This window comes from Misgurnus anguillicaudatus, chromosome 1 (genome assembly GCF_027580225.2).
Source record: "Misgurnus anguillicaudatus chromosome 1, ASM2758022v2, whole genome shotgun sequence".
NCBI lineage: Eukaryota > Metazoa > Chordata > Actinopteri > Cypriniformes > Cobitidae > Misgurnus > Misgurnus anguillicaudatus.
In genome coordinates this window covers 8,985,001-9,006,140 of record NC_073337.2, presented here as the reverse complement: position 1 = coordinate 9,006,140, position 21,140 = coordinate 8,985,001, and the positions used below count along the sequence as shown (strand labels likewise).

General features: G+C 38.9%; 1 protein-coding gene across 7 annotated transcripts in view; it reads right to left on the bottom strand.

Moving 5' to 3' along the window:
- Window positions 1-21,140, bottom strand: part of osbpl8 (oxysterol binding protein-like 8) — a 79,304-nt gene that overhangs the window by 15,610 nt on the left and 42,554 nt on the right. For 5 of the 7 annotated variants that reach the window (XM_073861705.1, XM_073861649.1, XM_073861737.1 and 2 more), the window contains 8 exons: window positions 21,008-21,140; window positions 6,076-6,146; window positions 4,356-4,436; window positions 4,156-4,257; window positions 3,760-3,963; window positions 3,355-3,439; window positions 1,244-1,403; window positions 838-1,063 (listed from right to left, as the gene is read on the bottom strand). The exon at window positions 21,008-21,140 is cut by the window's right edge and continues 8 nt beyond it. In XM_073861705.1, the coding sequence (XP_073717806.1) occupies window positions 838-1,063; window positions 1,244-1,403; window positions 3,355-3,439; window positions 3,760-3,963; window positions 4,156-4,257; window positions 4,356-4,436; window positions 6,076-6,146; window positions 21,008-21,140 (1,062 nt within the window). Of the gene's footprint in view, window positions 1-837; window positions 1,064-1,243; window positions 1,404-3,354; window positions 3,440-3,759; window positions 3,964-4,155; window positions 4,258-4,355; window positions 4,437-6,075; window positions 6,147-11,441; window positions 11,713-21,007 lie in introns of those variants that run through there. The other 2 variants (XM_073861902.1, XM_073861792.1) reach the window with 2 other exon arrangements.

Genomic DNA, 21,140 nt, shown 5'->3' with positions numbered 1-21,140 from the left:
CTCAGGCACTTAAAATTAATTTTTGTTAATTTTGTGTTTTTTGAACTGCCACCGTTACAACGTTATCGGAAAGAATCGGTAAAGCTAATCTTTCTGTTATAAATCTGATTAAACTAAAGACGGATCTACTTGAAGTTCTGTGAACTCTTTCACAATACTTTGATGTCATAAGCTGATAGATCTGCGCAGATCATTCCCGCGTGATGGAAGAGCGTGAGATCAATTTAATTAACAAAATAAAAAATGACACAATAATTCGTCTGTCTGAGGTAGACACAAAATCTAATAACAATAGTCTTGCTTAATCTGCATTGATGCATTTATTACACAAAGATAAGCACAAAATGGTTTCAGATAGCTAGAGCATAGTGTCATACAGAAAGTCATTTGAGTTTAGTTCAGTTCAGATTTTAGTTTGTTGATATTTTAATCTCGTACCGCAATTTTTTATTTGATTTGCTTGTTCAGACACAAAGGTTTCGTGTTTTACGGCCTCCACTGTGACTGCAGAAAAAAAAAGAACTTATTTATCTGCTTTATGTGATGTTAAACATGTAAAGTGACACATGGTCACTGTTCATCCGTTTATAAATAGACATATTTTACCTTATATGCTCGTGTTGTAAGTTAATGAATATTATTATTAAAATACAAAATGATGGATAATAATTGATTATGACGGAATTTATGCAACCCTGTCCGTTAAAATGACGGAAAATAAAAAACGTGAATTTCATTTCGCAGATTCCCTGTCAAATTAAGGATTGTTTTGTATGTCTCAATTCCCCTCGAGTTAATAATATCAGAGTAAATAAAACATAAAACACACGCACGCACCTCTCCGAGCTCCTCATCGCTCTGTTCCATGTACGTTGTTTCCTGCAGAGTCTCATTGGAGTCGATGTCAACGTACGAGTCTTCCTGCCGCTCAGATGTGTCGCTGTCCGACTCCTCACTCTTTTCCATCACTTCGTTCTCCCACTCTTCCTGCTCCTGCTCATTCTCTCGGTCTGACTTATCCGAGTACAGGTCGGGATCTTTAAACTGATCGCTGTCGTTGAACCTAAAACATCAGTCTCGGTCAGTGCACAAACGCAGATTACCAGACTGTGTGAAAGGATGTGTCATACTTACAGTAAACGTATGATTTTAAGACCTTCCTTAAGACTAAAACCATCATCATAATGCTGTGAATAATGAATACTACACATGTCTGGAGTGTGAGATGTTTGCGTGTTCTTACTGGAATCCCTGTAAGTTGTGTGCTCGCAACAGACTGTAGAAGTTCATGTGGGGGTGTTCGGTGGTCTGTCCGATTTCCTCTTTGCCCTCTCTGATCATGGTTCTCTTCAACAAACTCGAACATTTCAGGGCCAATTCAAGAGCGTCCATCCAACAGCGACCTGCACACAGTTTTAGTAAGGAATAATTGAAGACAGGCCATTTAATTATTAGAAAAGAATGCACACCCAAGGTGGTAAAGCAGCACAACGCGAAGCATGTATCATTTTCAAATAATTTGAAGGACTTATTCCACTTATAACATGGTTTTAAAAACCATTGCAATTTGACAAGTTAGGTGAGCAGTTTACCAAAAATAATATCACAGGCCTGTTAAATGCTTTATTCTGATTGGTTGAGAAATGTTACATACTGTAGATGTTATCTTTCTGTAAAATGCACACATAACCTGTCAAATGTCTTAAAATAACCACCAGAGCAATGTTTGTAGCAACCGTGGTATAAGAGAAATAATTGACTCCGGTCCTTTGAATTATTTGAAAATAATACACACCTGCGTCATGCTGCATTACCACTTTGGGTGTGCTTTTTTTTCCGAATTATTTTCCCATCATCAATTATTCCCATGGAACATTTCTCAGCCAGTCAGAATAAACCTCTTAAACCCTGAGGACCCAGTCCCGGGTACAAAATTTCGTATTTTGACTCAAATAAAATATTCTTTTAATCTTTAATGGTCCATCATGGACCCCAGTAACACATATGAGATACTGTTTGAAAGCTTAGACTCTCTACTTTCTCCAGATATGCATCACTTTGAGAAATCTTTTACTGTAAGAAAGTTATTTACACTTAATTTACACTATCACCCCCCCCATAATTTTTTATATGATTTAATATTCACATATTTCATATTTTTCAAGTATGACAAACATGGGCAAGTCTTATATCAAATGAAAGCTCTCATTCTCAGGAATAAGGCTACAGTGTTATTTTTGTTCTATTATCAACACATATCCAACAATAGTTGAATGAATAATAAGGTAAAAAATCGTCTTTTGTAAGCATATGGGAAAATTGAGTGTGGACTGCCTCAGATAGCACATATAGCCACAAATGATACACCAACTTTTCTCTTAGGTCCTACTCTAAAAAATGAGTCCATTCACAGCATTTTCTTTGGTTGTGTGCATGAATAATCCCTTGTTATTTATTATATGTCCAAAACAAAAAATTAATATTTATATGAAAAATGTATTTTCGGACACTTCAGTAAAATGAAAATAACTTTTGAATGCGACATGCTAAAGAGATCATTCTTTTTTTGGGTGTTTACTGTCTGCTGCTGGTAACAACCAGAACTGTCTGCAGTCTGCTAGAGCACCCAGAACCAGAGTTATACACTATCAGAGGCAGTATTTACAACATATAAAAAGAAAATTTGGTGTTTCATCATATGAAAAACAACATAAATAACATTATTTGTCACAAACAGCAGCTTTTTATGTAACTTCAAAGGGTTTTCTTTAAAATGATATAAAGCAATTGCATTTATTCCACTGTATGTGGTTATGGGAGCACTTCAAATGTTTTAAGCAGAAATTGTATACAAAAAGGGTATTATTCCTCCCATCAGTTGGAGTAAAATAACTTTTGCATACATTATGATAGAGAAAAAAATCTTTTTTCCTCTGTAAGCTGGCAATTGCTGGAATCAAACAAAACTTTCTGCAGGGAGCTGAGGCACTCAGGGCCAGAGTTATACACTTTTAAATAAAAACTTTAGAAAAAAAACATCAAAAAGCGCCTATTTATTTTTGTGTTTATTAGAGGACTGACATCACATACAACCATGTTTAGCACTTTCAACAGTGTTTTATGTAATTTCAAAGGGTTTCCTGTAAATGATACCAAACATTTGTATGTGCACCTCTGCATGTGGGTATGGGAAGCTTTTGAAATTGGGTAGGCCTAATCCAGGCGAAAATCCCCAAAATAGCTTCAGGGTGGAAGAAGTTAATAGGCATGTGGTATAATAATATACAGTAAACATTGATCCTGCAGTAGTTATACAGACGCACACTTGATGCATGATGTGTGTTTGTGTCTCACCATCAGATTCAGAAGCCGCTCTGAAGATCAGGTGACTGCTGGGTAACGGCTGAGTGATTGACCCTACAGCTTCTCCTTTTGGACCCTGAATCAAACACATGCACAAAAAGACTACATTTAGATAATATTAAAGCTGCTATGATTATTTAAATGCTTCATCACAGTATAGTAAATGGGTTAAAAGAGCAGGTTTTTATGTTAACTGTGATACTTCTCTGCAGTATAATTACAATTTTTGCTAAATTGGGCATGCCTAAATCTACTGGCATACTTTGGAGTAAATTGATAAAAAAATTGTCTTTTTTACTGAAAACTTATATATTTTTTAAATAAATCTGATGATGCAATTTTGGATGCGGCGGCGACTCTGCGGAGTTCAAGGGGTTAAATGTTCTTCACTGGTACCTTGACAGCCCATATTGACTGTTCTAGCGGGTGAAAGAGTTTGAAACAGAAGCCGTCCTTTTTGGAGGGTCTCTCGATGAGCTCACAGGCGTTGAGCAGCACGGTACCGACCCATTGACCGTTCTTATTGGTTTTGTAGATGAGCAGAACCCCCGGTTTCAGCACGCACCACAATTTGGTCCAGCTCTTCAACGTCCCACGAATCTAAGAGAAGAAACCGGTTAACACAAGTCTTGTTATGGTTACAGGCTCAACAACATTGGGTTTGACCCCTTGGCCTGCCATTGTATCAGCTTTACCACAGTTAATCTCTATGCAACAACTTGTGAACAATGTTAGTTTCTTGATTTTTAATGGCTGTACTCAGAATCTAGAAGGATGTCAGAGTGAAAGCACCTTTAGCCAGTCGGCCATGACAATGACAGACGGATCAGTGATGGTACTGAGAAGTTCCTTAGCGGCTCGTTTCTTCTCTTCCCTGTAGTTCTTCTTCTGCACCTGAATGAACCATCACACATTGGCTTTATCATGACCTCCAACTGATATTATTTCATACACAAAAAAACACTGCAAGTATTACATTCCTATTCCGTTACCTTAAGTGACTCCTTCTTGGTGAGTTTGATTCCAGAAGTTGAAACATCTTTATCTGAGCCGTTATAGAGTTTGGTTTCCGACTGCAAAAACACGATAAACATAATACACAATAAAAACACAATTCATGTAAGCCAGGCTTAATGCTATAGTTATGCTCTACACGCACCTAAAGAATTATTAGGAACACCAAACTAATACTGTGTTTGACCCCCATTCACCTATAGTAATGCCTTAATTCTACGTGGCATTGATTCAACAAGGTGCTAAAAGCATTCTTTAGAAATGTTGGCCCATATTAATAGGATAACATCTTGCAGTTGATGGAGATTTGTGGGATGCACATCCAGGGCACAAAGCTCCCGTTCCACCACATCCCAAAGATGCTCTATTGGGTTGAGATCTGGTGACTGCGGGGACCATTTTAGTACAGTGAACTCATTGTCATGTTCAAGAAACTAATTTGAAATTATTCGAGCTTTGTGACATGGTGCATTATCCTGCTGGAAGTAGCCATTAGAGGATGGGCACATGGTGGTCATAAAGGGATGGACATGGTCAGAAACAATGCTCAGGTAGGCCGTGGTATTTAAAAGATGCCCAATTGGCACTAAGGGGCCTAAAGTGTGCCAAGAAAACATCCCTCACACAATTACACCACCACCACCAGCCTGCACAGTGGTAACAAGGCATCATGAATCCATGTTCCCATTCCGTTTACGCCAAATTCTGACTCTACCATCTGAATGTCTCAACAAAAATCGAGACTCATCAGACCAGACAACATTTTTCCAGTCTTCAACTGTCCAATTTTGGTGAGCTCGTGCAAATTGTAGCCTCTTTTTTCCTATTTGTAGTGGAGATGAGTGGTACCCGGTGGGGTCTTCTGCTGTTGTAGCCCATCCGCCTCAAGGTTGTGCGTGTTGTGGCTTCACAAATGCTTTGCTGCATACCTTGGTCAAAATTGCTTAAATCAGCTTTCTTTCCCATTCTGACATTCAGTTTGGAGTTCAGGACCACACCCCTAAATGCATTGAAGCAACTCCCATGTGATTGGTTGATTAGATAATTGCATTAATGAGAAATTGAACAGGTGTTCCTAATAATCCTTTAGGTGAGTGTAGATTCATTCGTGTATTAAAAGTGTTTGGATGTAAATCTTTCAAAAGCAGATTCAGTAAAATATCTTTAAGCAAGCAACGGTCAATTTGCTCTGCAAGCTCATGGAAAGCATTTGAAAGATATGTGAAGAAAAATCGGTTTCTTGAGCTTCAAGGCTTCAGTGGTCTGTTGGTAGTTGATGTCTCTTGAGCTGGTGGTCTGTGTAAATGTAACACTAAATCTACAACATCTAAAGCCTGTGAGAGTGACTTAGAGAAGCCTGGCTGAACTCAGATATATAAATCTGATCGACAGCGAAAGTCTAAGAGCATGCGTTTGTGTTGGGTGGTCTGATCTGGTCTTGAATTACTTTATTCATGCTATAAATGGGATGTTATTAATGAAGGTGAGATGATAAGCAAATCTTCCTCTCAGTAGGGATATGTCTGATGCTGTCTGAACTCCTGTCAGCTTTAACATGTACCTGACTATATATAATAAATAAACCATGGACTGAAGACGGCTGGATCATCTGCCAACCTGAATCAATCCATTTATGCTCCCAGAGGATGATGGGCAGTGAAAAGAAATGAAAGTGTGTGTGTGTGTGTGTGTGTTCACCTTGCTCTTGGATATGGAGTGCAAGGAGTCCTCTTTAAGAGGCACAATTTCCTCTTTGCTACGATCAAAACCTGCAAAAATGAGAAATGTCAACATTATCATTAAATCTAATAGAAAATTAGCACAGAACAGCCTAAAGATGTGACTTCATTTTACTTGCTGGCTTTAGTTCAAACTTCAATGAGGTGCAGAATCTGATCCCAAACCAGGTGAAAGTTTAAAGTTACAAAAACAAATCTGTGATTATTTCAGGCCTTCAATAAACATAAACAATGTCTACATTTGACAGCTGCATCATCACACTGAGCAACACCTGCAGGACAACACACTTCACAGTAAGACAATACTGACGGCATGGACACATCAGACACATGAATATCACCAGAAAAACAAAGACATTTCAACAGAATGCAATTGATTTCAACTATATCATTATGGATAATGCACATTGATTGTGTTTCATTATTAAAAGAGGAACGCCCCATAACTACAGGCATGAGGAGAACACAGCCCTTCATCACACAAGACAGTAAAGCACATTCATTATCTAAAACCATGGACAATTCGTCAATGTCAAAACTGTCAGGGCAAGTTAGTTTCTTACCCACGCACAGCACATTCATGTCACATTAGATAATATATTCGCTTGATGGATTCATTGTCTCGGTGTATCCAGGATAAACTAGTGATTATATACAGCTTATTTCCAAAAAATAAATGATTAAAAAATATAAATATAGCTAATAAATATTGTAGCATTCAGCTACAAGGCACATGAGAGCCAATAGTGTCAACAGAGGTTTATATATTTAGACGCAATCCATTTCATAGAAGAAAATCTACAAGTTTGCAAATTTGAGGTCCATGAAATACTGTAATCCATGACAGCTGCTCAAGGGTTTGACATTTCAAATGATCGACATCAAAGACAAACTAAAGGTTTATCAGTCGATCCATGAGCCTCTTAAAGGTTTCCCCTGAGAAGAAGCTTTTCGTGAAGGATGAATCACAAGCCGCTTTAATTAAGAGTGCAAGGCGCTACCCATTTCCTGTTTCCAAGCCATTCCCGCATCTATCTAAAACATCAGGGTAAGACAAACAGAAAGCAAAGATATATCAGTCTGAGTTCGGTGTTAAATCATATTCACAAATTGATCTCAAAACACAGTGGACAAGATGTAAATGAGCCATCCACTGGGTAATCATTTCTGTTGTGTTCTGCATCTCATCTCTTGTCTTGTTAGTGAAGAACCATTGAATATCCGACAAACAAACCTCTCTGAGAGCCCTTCAGAATAATAATGACAAACAGAAACCTTCTTAACCATTACCACAACTCATCTGTTAGCAGATTAGCATAGCAAGCAATTTTGTCAATGCATAAATCTGCATTAAACGCTCTTCACCTGAACCTACATGTGCTGTTGATTTATTCAGCGTTTGTACTTAAAAATTCATCAGGAACTACTGCATTTCATTCATCCGCATTATTTTATTTCATAAAATCAGTCAAGTGGATAGAAACACATACAGTTTCTATGCAATCAGACTGTCCTTACACAAAAAATAAATGCGAGTGAGCTTTTCTGTGGTGTCAGTTTTCATAACTGAATTAATTCTGATAACAGATAAACCAAGAATCCTGGTTTGCCCTATAGAAAAGTGTAGCTATAATGAAATCTAATGCTACGTACAGACCCAACGCGGGGCATCGCGTTACTCGCTCTAGATAACTGGCAGGATTTAACTTCGTGTCATGCTAATTTTTCGCTCAAGTTGAATATTTTCAACGCGTTTGAGGCGAATAGCGCGCGTTTTCGCGGCAAATGCGCCGCCAATCTTGCGTCATTCCCACTGCCCCAAGCAAGGACACATCTGATCGCATCTTTGCATGACTTTGTATGTAATCTACTCGCGCAAATCGTTAAACTCGCGTTTGGTGTGAACCCACAGTAAGGGAGTAGTGTTGGGCGATGCCCCATTTTGAGATCGTCCTATCATCAGCCTGTGAGATCGCCGATACATGATAGTATCAGGGGGTGGGGCAGTAGTTTACTCATTTATTTATTTGTTCATTTTTTACTTTTTTATGACAAGTCACTGGATTGGTGGACAAAAAAGAAGCAAGGGCAAAACTGTCATAACCGCAACCTTCTTAAATCTGATGCCATTAATCCATCTGCGTCATTAAAGGGATACTTCACCGATTTAGCATTCAGCTTTGTATCTGTAGAAACCCGGCAGTATTACTGAATGACCATGTTTCCCTCCATCATTTCGAGAGGAGAGATATCTGCATTTTGGTTCTGCAAAAAAGTCCTCCGATGATGCAAAAATCGTCATATTACATCATCGGAGGACTTTTTTGCAGAACCAAAATGCAGATATCTCTCCTCTCAGGGGGAAATGAGGGAGGGAAACATGGTCATTCAGTAATACTGCCGGGTTTCTACAGATACAAAGCTGAATGCTAAATCGGTGAAGTATCCCTTTAAGTCCAGGTGCTCTAAAATTTCCTGCGTGCCAGGAAGTGGGAACAACAAACTCGCTGGTTTTAACCCTCTGCACGCCTTACAATCTCTCTAGTGCAAGTAAATGTCAGAGCCGTGTGAATTACAAGTGCAGGTGCTAGAAGGAGTCCATGCCACGCGCATTCAGGTCCGAGACAAGAGTTTTGCACGTGTGTGCGGAAAGGAATCCGCACGCATTACAAACTCTCTTGCGCAAAGTAAAGCCCACAAGACCTCTCATGTGAGGAAAAGTATGCAATGCGCATGTTAATGTGAAACTATGATGATAATAATAATAACTATTGCCAGCTATCGTCATGAAAGCCCGCTATTAGCGATATGTCTGACGATCGTCGATACATGATACTATCGTTTATCGGCACAACCCTATAAGGGAGAAATCTAAGCGCCAACGAACTGGACAAGAAACTATTTTCTGTAAATGTGTGCTTCTGGAGATTTAGTCTTGCCGATAATAATTTCTTTAGTCTGACAAACATATAACACTTGCAGCATTCAAAATAACCCATTTTTAACCATATATCGTATTTTCCGCACTTTTTCCATAGTTTGGCTGGTCCTGCGACTTGGTGCATTCCCACCAGCCGCGGTAGAGGCGGCAAAAACGCGCAATTGGCGTGTAGTTGGACGCTTGAACATTTAAGTTCACTCTCTTCATCCGCGCGTGAAAGACACGCATGAAATTCTAGTTATTCGAGACATTCACGCGGAAATATGCGTCATGGGAGGGGCTTCTGCAAGTCACGTCACTACTACAGCAAGGTCCTGATTGGTTAATGCGGCGCGGAAATCAGCAGAAGTTCACATTTTTCAACTCACGTGTTTCCCACGGCAATGCTCAATTCGCGCGGCGCTTATTGCGTGTACCGCGCCGCAGGATGCCTAATCCCGTCTTTGCATTGACTTAACATGTAAATCACTCACGCTTGCCGCCTCTACCGCGTCTGGTGTGAACCCTGCATTATAGTCAGGTGCGACATATATGTCACAATTAATTCATACTGATTAACATAAACCAAGAGAAAACATTACCGTCTACAGCTTATAAATAATTTTCTAAATAAATGTGACTTATAGTCCAGTGCGACGTATATATGATTCAGGTAGCAAGGAGTGTATTTGTCATGATGTAATTGTACCTGTTAAACAACGCATATGTAAATTATGATCGCGGTTGATGTGATTACGTCATAGGTCAAAATACATACAGGTCACATGGCAATGTAAACATGGCGGATATAATTTGACCAAAAGCACCCTTACATACGGTAATTGACTCTATTAAAGTAGTAGCCAGCATTTTAACATTGAATAAAAATCAAAGTTTACATTAGAGTTGACACAACATGTAAATACAATAATTCCCTAATCACTAGGTCCCAAAAAGAAAAATAGAAAGAGAGAGAGAGAGAAAGAGAGAGAGAGTGAGAGAGAGAGAGAGAGAGAGAGCGAGAGAGAGCATGTTTACGTGTGTATTTGTGTCGTCTGTGATGCAGGACGTCTCTGATATCCCTACACTCTTTAAGTGTCCTTGACTACAGGGAAACAACACTAAGTGTAATTCCACCCTGACAAAGGTCCTGAAGGGCAAAGAGCATCGTCCCGAGACAAAGGGACAAACTATCAGTTTAACTCTTGCATGTCATTAATAACAAAAACCATACATTTAAAACCTGTACATCCATTTATACAGACTTTACACCACATCACAATGCATATATAACATCCTGTACAGAGGGCACAGAGGATTTAATCAAACACGTAGCACCTTATGCAAAAAAGTGCAGGTGACCCTCAGAGAAAAATGATTATCTACCCTTTAAAATCTTCATAAAATGTAGACCTACCATGAGCTTTAAGGTTAGACGATGATATACGCATGTGATTTTAACTTGAGTACTAAACTACCCAAAATTACTTTCAGACCTCAGGTCACTTCAAACTGACCCATTTGGCCCCCACTATTCAATTTCACTTGAAATGAAACATTATTACCAGGAGTGTTACTGAATAAACCCCGTCAAGTGTTACACAGGTAAAAGTGACTCACAAGACACGCTCAGGCCATTAGCTTCTTTCTATTACTTCATTAAAATCTAAAAAAAGATGGGGATAATGAAAATGTGAGTATTAAAATAATACCACTAACCCTGGGGCACGTCAAACAAGCATCTGCCACGCATGAGTACCGCCAGAAAACAGCAACCGTCCCACGTGCGTAAATAAAACCATTGAATGTGTCCTCTCCAAATCTTAATCACAAGGAATCAATTGAGCAGAGGACACACAATACACACAGATGAGTCAGAATCACCACCAATGCCAAAGAAAGCTGCATCTATTCAATAACTTCAACAAAATTAGACTTATCCAAATTAGTGTCAATTCAATCAAACTAATGATTCACTCGTGGATTGAATTGTACTGATGGAAATGTAAGGAAAACTCAAATCATTACATGTCTCTAAGTTTGAAAGTTGATGCAAGTACATGATGTAGTCTGTAAAAACCCAAATAAAGTCATTTATTTGTGATTCACTGTTTTATACATAAAATCATCCTGTATAATGTAAAGAACATTTAACATTTGATATCTTTAATATTTTTGACTCGAGTAAGGTCATGTCAAAGATTGATTCAAACTTCAATGCTCCTAATCTCATGGATTTCACAGACAGTCTCACACACAGTCTCTCAAGCAATAAAACGTAAAAGGACTTGAGCTGCATATATACATACATATGCTATTATTTGTTCAATATTAACAAATCTGACATATGAAATGCTCCCATCAGCACTGAACACATCAGCACAGGACAACAGCAATGCACCCACCTGGCAAACAGACGGAAAGCTCGTTGTACCCCCCGAATGATGCGTTGCGTATGAGTTTGCGTCCGTCGGGATGGGGCGGCCGGGCCGAGACCACTCCGCCACAGGTGGAGAAGCGGCGGCGCCCCAGAATTCCCTCTTGCTTCATCATGAGGGCGGGCGTGGGGAAGCCTCACCCTGAAGAAGGTGAAGATTAGCAACAAACTGACGGGACGCTACCTTAGATCTCCTCTACACAGACATACTCTACTGATGCTAGTACTCCTGCTGACCGAATGTGATCTGAAAATACACTCACGCTCTCTCCCTCAGTTACTCACTGCAGCTCGCACGCCCTCCCTCCTTCTCTCTCTCTCTCTCTCTACCTCACTCGCTTGAGCGTGACGGTGTGTGAAGAAAGTGAGAGAGAGAGAGAGAGAGTGAGAGACACTTGGATGCCACTGACCGACTCAAACATCTGTGCATCATTCTTGCTTTGTGTATTTTTATTTTGACTTTTTTACTTCTATAATTGTTTGTGTATCAATCTATTTACCGTATATTTCGTTTATCATTTTTTTTTTTAGATTATATCTCTTTCTTAGCCACAGCTCTCTCAATATCTAACGTAACTCCTAGAGGCTCTCGTTCACATACACAGCAACACACCTCTTTCTCAAACAAAGTCTCTGTTGACAGTTCTGGTGAGAACAGAATCAAGCCATCGACTATCAGCCAATCAGCATCTCCAAACAGAGCCTTATGATTAGCCGTACGCCCTCAAATCTGACCATGCAAACTAGCTTTATAGTCTCATAAAAATGTAAAGTCTAATAGGACATGAAGCATTGAGACAAATGTAATCAAACGTCAAATGATGTTTATCTTCGTAAGCATCACTGACACGCAACAAGCTTCCAAGAAGTTATTTAATCACAGCAGAATCCGGAAAACAGATTTTATACAAATTAATTTATGAGCCAGGACTGAAATGTCAACAAGCACCTCACAGGAGGGGGCAGTGAACACCGCTGGGACTTCAAGTGAAATGCTGGTGCATTCTGGGTACAGCTTATTTTACTACAGAATTGGAGTTATACTGTAATAGGTGCAGCGCTCATTAAATACTACAAAGAACACTACAGGATGATTAAACACGATTCGTACAAATAACGTATCGATTCTGAATCAAAAAGGTGTTATTATGCACAGCTCTTTCATGTTTTATTGCTCTTTGATCAGTAAAAAGCGAAATAAATGCATTTAGGCATTTCTTAGAGCTGTTTGTGTAAATGGTGCAGCGAATATTGAGTTTCTGCACGAGAGCGCCCTCTGTAGCGGCATTTCACCATATTCATTAAGAAGCATAACAAGCAAAATCGCACGCCTTATCATCCCATAGATATGTATAAAGGCTAGATGTCTCGCCCACACTGCTGGCCAATTGAGTGGAACGTCCGCATTTGGCAGCCATCTTACCCCAGGCAGCTCGCTCACTCGTAGCATTGAGTTTTAATGGTGCAGGTACTTTTAAATGACCATAACTTGCTTAATTTTTTACCGTCAAAGATGTACCTATGACACTGCATCCTTATACAATTTTTTTTCATGAAACATGTTGAAGTATCCAGAATTATAGCCACGTTAATAATGTTTGTAAGAAACCAAAACGTTTGAAAATCAGTCGAAAATTGAGCAAGTTATGGTCATTTAAAAGTACCTGCACCATTAAACACAATGCTACGAGTAAACGAGCTGTCTGTGGTAAGATGGCCGCCAGGTGATGACGTTAAAGATTCCGCCGAAACACATCTAGCCTTTATACATATCTGTGGTCCCAGCCCTTAATACAGGTATTTCCTCGCACCTCCATCCCAATCACCTGTGGATTGAAACCATTAAGCCCATCTATAATCCTGCTAGCCAATCAAAACAAAGCATGCTCCTGCATCCATCCTTGAGTCTGCCTTTGTCAATGTGATGTTGCTAGGCAACATCCTCACAAAAAAGAGGCAGGAGATGGCAAACAGATGCGACTGAAGGATAACTGTGCATGATGGCCTAATCAAGCCAATTAAGATGCTCCAGTGAATGCTGAAATCAAACTCGACTGCTCCTTATTCTACACTGAATGGACATTACACCCAAAACCACCATTTATAGCAGCCAAAACCAGTTTGAGCATTAAAGGAATAGTCTACTCATTTTTAATATTAAAATATGTTATTACCTTAACTAAGAATTGTTGATACATCCCTCTATCATCTGTGTGCGTGCACGTAAGCGCTGGAGCACGCTGCGACGCTTCGATAGCATTTAGCTTAGCCCCATTCATTCAATGGTACCAATCAGAGATAAAGTTAGAAGTGACCAAACACATCAACGTTTTTCCTATTTAAGACGAGTAGTTATACGAGCAAGTTTGGTGGTACAAAACAAAACGCAGCGCTTTTCTAAGCGGATCCAAAAGAGGAACTATATTTTATGGCGTAATAGCACTTTTGGGAGTACTTCGACTGGCCTGAAAAGTCCGCTCCCCTTCTCCCTCTCATAATGGGAGAGGGAGGGTGTTACTGCGCCGAGTCGAAGTACTCCCAAAAGTGCTATTACGCCATAAAATGTAGCTCCTCTTTTAAATCCGCTTAGAAAAGCGCTACGTTCTATTTTGTACCACCAAACTTGCTCGTATAACTACTCGTCTTAAATAGGAAAAACGTTGATGTGTTTGGTCACTTCTAACTTTATTTCTAAATGGTACCATTGAATGAATGGGGCTAAGCTAAATGCTATCGAAGTGTCGCAGCGCGCTCCAGCACTTACGTGCACACACACAGATGATAGAGGGATGTAGTGATGCAACAATACACTTAGTTCACGGTTCAATACATATTTCGGTTTTTGTCCACGGTTTTCGGTTCGGATGCCTTGGCTTATTAAAGTGTTTTTTATTATTCTATGCTTAGGTAACAGGAATATGTTAAGAAGCAAAAATACTGGTTTTAATTGCAGTTCTCTTTATTTTATGTAAATGCAAAATCATCTTATACATTTCTAGTGTATTGATACAATAATATAAGATATAATTAAATAAAGACATATAAAAATGATATCCTATTCAAACTGGGGAACATGTGAATTCATTACATTACATAAATTGGCCATTTTATATACCTGACCTTAGTAAATTAAACATTGTAAATGAATGCTATACCTTACAGCACTACTGTTAAATCCAACATCATGCTGGCTGTGTAGAAACCAAAAATGCATCAATAACAAGCATCAATAACCAATTTGCGTCATTCGCATTGCCCCACGCGAATTTGCATCTTTACATTGATGTTGTATATAATCTACACGCGCAAATAATTAATCCACACCTCAGTCGTTTTGCTGCTTTTTGTTGTCGTATTTCTGTTGGGTGTGTGCGCACGCGAATGAAATCTGACACCAGCATTGCAAGCAGAGTTCAAGCAGAGTTAACGCAGGTAGCGCACAGTGACTGGATATCAACTCGCTGTGGCTTTTATAAGCATGCAGATCACGCGGACGTGCACATTAACAAAAGTGCAGGGAATATAAAACTGATAGATTTGGATGGACAAAACCGATAACTCACACGCGCGTATTGCACCGTGGGGGTCGAACCGAACGGTTCAATAATGTATTGAGAATTGTGGCATCCCTAGAGGGATGTATCAACAATTCTTGGTTAAGGTAATAAAATATTTTTTAATATTGAAAATGAGTAGACTATTCCTTTAAGACCAAAGACTAACTAGTGCTGGTTTGATCAGATTTTTACAGAGAGTATCTCCAAGTTGATCTTTATATTGCTAATGAACAAGCAACAGAACAGTCTGTACATGAAAGTTTCTATTTATCTTTTTATTGACAAGCCTGTCTGCCTGCCATCAATCGGTCTGTGATTCAGGTCAGATAAAGGTACAGAAAGTATCTCAAAACATTTACTAAAGCGCATTATCCATCTGGATCTCTGCCTATTAGAGAGTCCTTTTAGGCACTCTTAATTCAATGATAGAAGCAGGTCAGAGAGGCAAGTCAACAATAACAACACATCTAAGCTAAATTAAGTGATTGCCAGTAATCTATAAAGTCACTGAACGCAACAACGAACATGGTAGATGATGCCTCTTCAGCTAGAGGGAGGTGAAAACACAGCCCATAAAGCTTTGAGCTATACCCTATACGATACAGACTTCCTCTGCGGGTGGAGAGGATCAGATAAACTACTTTGAAACAACAACTACCTTGCATTAGCAGCATCACTGAACTCTCGTGGGAAAAATACATCTATTCTAAAGACACATTTATTTGGCCAAGGGTTAATGCAATGCACAGCCCAGCAATTAAATCAATCAAGTGGCTTTCCTGTGAAGCAGATGGCATGGAAGTTTCTGCACCTGCAACTTTTTCTATGTGCGAGAGTATGTAAGTACGGGCATCCCTCGAAACTTAATCTCTGTTAAAACCTAAGTTGCTTTAAATAGTTTCCCAACAAGCAGCATGAGTAACTTGGCATGTTAAATCCAACTAGTGTAGTGTCAGTCAAAAGGTTAATAATCCAAATAACTTTACTATTCAACAAGTTGTTTGTTAGACCCTCAACCAATTCCTTTAGTGAAAGCTTGTTTACCAGCCATGTTGCCATTGATTGTTAAATAGTTAAGGCCTCACTTGTTTTATGGTTTTATGCATTGCCTCCATCACTCAAATGTGCTATTATTACTCCAATACTTAAAAAAGCCTGGGGCTGATCCGCTGCACTTTGATAATTTTCGTCCAATTTCAAAAAGTGTATTGTAATTCAAATTCATGAATACCTTTCTAATAATAATTTGTACGAACAATTTCAGTCTGGCTTTGGTTCCCATCATAGTACTGAGACTGCTCTTGTCAGAATAATCAATGATCTGTTGCTGGCAGCTGACTTTGAGCTTTTTATCTATACTTGTCCTTCTTGATTTGAGTGCTGCCTTTCATACTGTCTCACAAAAGGTACTTCTTGTACTTCTATTGGGATTACTTATATTTCCCTATCTTGGTTTAGGTCATATCTTTCTAAGTACACTCAGCGTTTTCAGTTTTAAAAAATCCACTTAAGAATATCCATTGTTTCAACTGGTGTTCCTCAGGGTTCTGTTTTGGGCCCGCTACTTTTTATCATTTATACTTCCTCTTGGTTATATTTTAGAAAACATGGTATTGATTTCCATTGTAATGCGGATGACACCCAGCTTTACGTGTCGGCCAAACCATCTGGTTCTTTTCCTCCACAACCTCTGTCCAGCTGTCTGACTGAAATTAAGGACTGGTTTTCAGTGAATTTTTTAAAGTTAAATTCTAACAAAACATAGTTGTTTTTCCTTGTCTATTGCCAATAGTGTAATCTGTCCATTTTCTCATGTTAAAAGTTTGGGTTTAATCTTGGATCGCACATTGTCTTTTGAAACTCAAATTAATAATAATCACGCAGTATATTTTCATTTGCGTAATATAAACTGTCTCTTGTTCCTCCCTCTCAACCAATAGTACAGCAAATCTTGTTCATGCTTTGGTCACTTCACGTATTGACTATTGTAATGCACTTCTTCCATCTAAATTACTATGTAAGATCCAGTTGGTTCAAAATTCGGCAGCTCGAGTTCTTTTCCGAACGCCCTCTCCTGAGCACAGTTCTCCGGCAATAGCACTGGCTTCTGGTAAAGTATAGAGTTGATTTTAAGATCTTGCTACTCACTTATAAGGCACTTCATAATCTTGCACCTCAATACCTCACTCAACTTCTTCAAGTCTCTTCAACGTGCTCTTCGATTTTCATCTACAATTTATCTTGTGGTACTCTGGATTCAATAAACTACCATGGGTACCAGATCTTTAAGTTATGCTGCCCCTTACCTATGGAACTCTATTCCCCTGACATGCGAAATGGTGTTTGCTTACATACTTTTAAAACATCTTAAAACATATCTTTTTATAAAGGCCTTCTTATAAAGTTTGACTGTTTGCTATGCTTTGTGTAGTGATTAGTGTTTATTTTACATTTGTGCTTGCCTGTAAGGTGACCTATGCATACCTACACTGTAAAAAAATTCCGTAGAAATTACAATGTTAATGCAGCTGGGTTGCCGGTAATTTACCGTAGATTTAAATTTATGTTATTTACATGCAAGAGTTTGTTCAAATTTAAATAAATTTTAAATATTAACAAGTCTTTATCTTTACAAAATAAAACTATATAATAACAGCCTCATGCAAAGCATTGTGGGAACCAGAAATCATCATCAACCTTTTTCTGTTTTTTGCTTCAGATTTTGTTTCCCAGAATGTTTTGCTTGATACTATTTTTTTAGTTTTACTCTGTAAAGACAAAGACTTTTAAATGTTAAATGTTCATTTAACTTTGAACTAAATGTTGCCAGTAAATAACATAAATTTAAATCTATGATATATTACCGGCAACCCAGCTGCAATTTCTACGGAATTTTTTTACAGTGTACATATAAGCACAATGCTTATTTGGAGCTCAGACCCAGAGGTAGTGGCAGTTGCTGTATTAAATCCATTTTCGAATGTCCATGGGGAAATTAGTTAATGCAATATACAACCTTGAAATTATGGAATGCTCGTAGCCTTCGTGTTTGCTTCCTGTAGTGCAAGAAATTGTACATAATATAATTAGGGTGAGGGAACACGCTTAGTCAAGCGACCATTCAAAATTCGACCTTGCCTCACATACCGTCCTTTACTAAAACTTGCTATTTTAGCTTATTATTCACTGTAGGAAGACAATACACTAGGCAAAGTGATTTTTAAATAGCACATTTTATCATTAAAATCCCATTCAACATTAATGGTGATCTGAGGGGGCGCGATAGTGCCGGTGAGGTGGCGACGCCATTGGTATGAATATTATACAACTTCAGGGTCCCGACTGGCAAATGCAACCAGGAAAATAGTTCTGGGAAATATTTAGCTCTCAGAAAAGCGCCCAGGTACTTGTTCCTGTAATTAGTACCAGAACTAAACAGTCTAAAGGGGGCTTTTGACTGAATGGTTCTTTACGAATGAATAATGGTTCAATTGCATTGCAGCCAAGAACCTAATTTTGTTATTTTTAAGAGTGTATCAGGCCCAGTATTCATTTGCTCTGAAAGCCACTAGAACCTTATACAACCTGGATTACCTGTCTGACAAATAAGCTTTCAGGCCAAACCTCAGAGCACCTTTAACTTCTCTAAATAATCAGTACTCTGAACAAATCAATCTCTTATCTTATAGTTAAAACCTAACAACTTTACATCACCATTATTATATCGATAAACCAGTAGCTTATGTACACCAGCACTCATAAACTGTACACTTTACATGCTGCACCTTGCGCTTTAATTTGTACATATAACCCCCTGCCTGCTGTTCTCACCAGATACCGTCGCAGGTGATGGTGAATAAGTACGTCTCAAAACACACACACATACACACTACAGCATGAAACTAACCACAATACTTGCCTATATCCTGAAAGATTGATACACCAGTTGCTTAATCATTCAACAGCCGCAGGAATAGCATTTAAAAAACAGACACGCACACAGATGTTACATCAAACCCATTCGGGCTCAAAGAACAGCCATAATATTCCCAGGAGATGGTTACTATGTAAAGCTTGCTCAGACCCAGCCAACCATATGTAAAGCACCCTGCTCTCGATTGGTCAAAATGAGATGATGTACGTAAAGCCGATTGGTTGAGATGCATGCTTTACATTTTAACCCTATTTACTACAGGGGCGTAATCCATTAAATTCAGGTCAAGTGCACCTGCTCAGATGGAGAGAAGACCACAAACAAGATTTGACACTGAGATCTATCCACCAAACTGATGTTATTCCGGATGGAGAAACTTCGGTCTTGTGATTAGCTTGAATCAAATAGGAGGTCTATTATAGCAAACACAAATACCTCTAATTCATCTGAGACCATGCAAGGTTGAATAAAATGTAAATAGGCTTTATAAAAGAAAACAAGACCCTCCAAGCCTTATGATGGGGCAGATGCTGTTGCTATGGTGACCCGCAGGTCCACGGACTTTAAAAGGTTTTGACTGCTGCAGGTTTTTTGCATTTATTGTGCAGATTGTAAGATCTGAGTGAGTCGGTCACTCATAAAACATGCATGTAACCCCAGTTTATTTGGATTAAAAAGCGTTTTTATAATCCTTCTCATTATTATAAAAGCTAAATCCTTGTACGACATTAATAATAACTTCAATCAAGTGATATAAACCCTTGTCTGTGGATATCACAGGTGACCACAGGTTTGAGAGAGGAACAAATATAACAAGAGGTGACAAACTTTGAACTATGGTCTCTCATGATATGAAGATGAAACATCAGTCTGGTACCCAAGATAGGGGTGTATGTTTCTTAGATGCTACCATAGAAAATAGATCATTAATAAAATGTGCGCAACAGAACTGCACATTACGTAGCATAAATCAGGGTTCCCACACCGTAGTTAACTTCAAATTCAAGGACCTTTCAAGGACTTTCCAGGTGCAATACCCTCAAATTGAAGGACTAAATGTGGGGACACATTTAAAGTGAGAGCAAGGTTACATTGTGTTACCTTTAAAGATACATTAAAGTTCCCTTTCGAGGGAACTCACGCTGCGTCACTGCAGCAGGTGTAAGTGCGTCTGAATGTGTATATTAAATTCAACCAATGGTGAGGCTTAACGACAAAGACAGGGTGACGCGGGAGCCAGGAAGTATATCGCTATCTGAAATATTGCCAAAAACGGCGTTACAGGGACGCAGGAAGTATGGCAAGGGAGACGCAGCGTCTCATTCGCTTTTTTTTTCCAGAAAACTTCTTGCATTTAGCAAATAGACTCAAGCACTTTAAATGACCTGTATCTATGTATATATATTTTCAAAAACTTCCCAGGGCCTTGAAATTTTTCCCCCAGATTCACAAACTTTCAAGGATTTCACGGACCCGTGGGAACTCTGATAAATATGCAGTACTATAAACCCTGAGCATCACAAAGTATAATCTCTGAACATCACATACATACTTTAATCAGATCTGTTTAGACTGTAGGGCCCTCTGGTGGTAAACTATAAAACGACACATAAAAAATAACAACCATAATCTATAATCAACCTGCTCATATTCATGTTCTTATGAATATAAATATCTCAAATCATACTGCACAACATTCAAAATGCCACTAAACTAAAGAAATAGGTTTTCTTTACTTAATTACGACCAGCGTCATCCACTACCAGTCTAAAAAATAAGCATGAGAATGAATCAGACAGCTCTCTAGGTATTATAAACACAAATAGGTATAACCAACATGTTTGATCCTATCAAATCCATCAAACCAAAAACCATTTCTTGCAGCTCAATTTTTGTTTAAACTAAGAGCACAAATTATTTTGTAATGGAAAAACATTGCATAACCCAAAGTGATGTACTGGTCTGGGATCAGATTTCTTTAACCTCCATGCAGAGTTTTTGGGAGAAATGTATGTGCCTGCACACCACGTGCTGTTCTCCTACCATGACTGTAGCTGACGCCCGGGCTGAGGGAGGGGCTTGAGAGCAGGTCTTTACTGGGCGTGTGCAGCCCCGCCTCCTTCCCACGCTGACTCATCCTTCCCGGGGTCAAAAGAGCTGCATCATCACTAGGCAT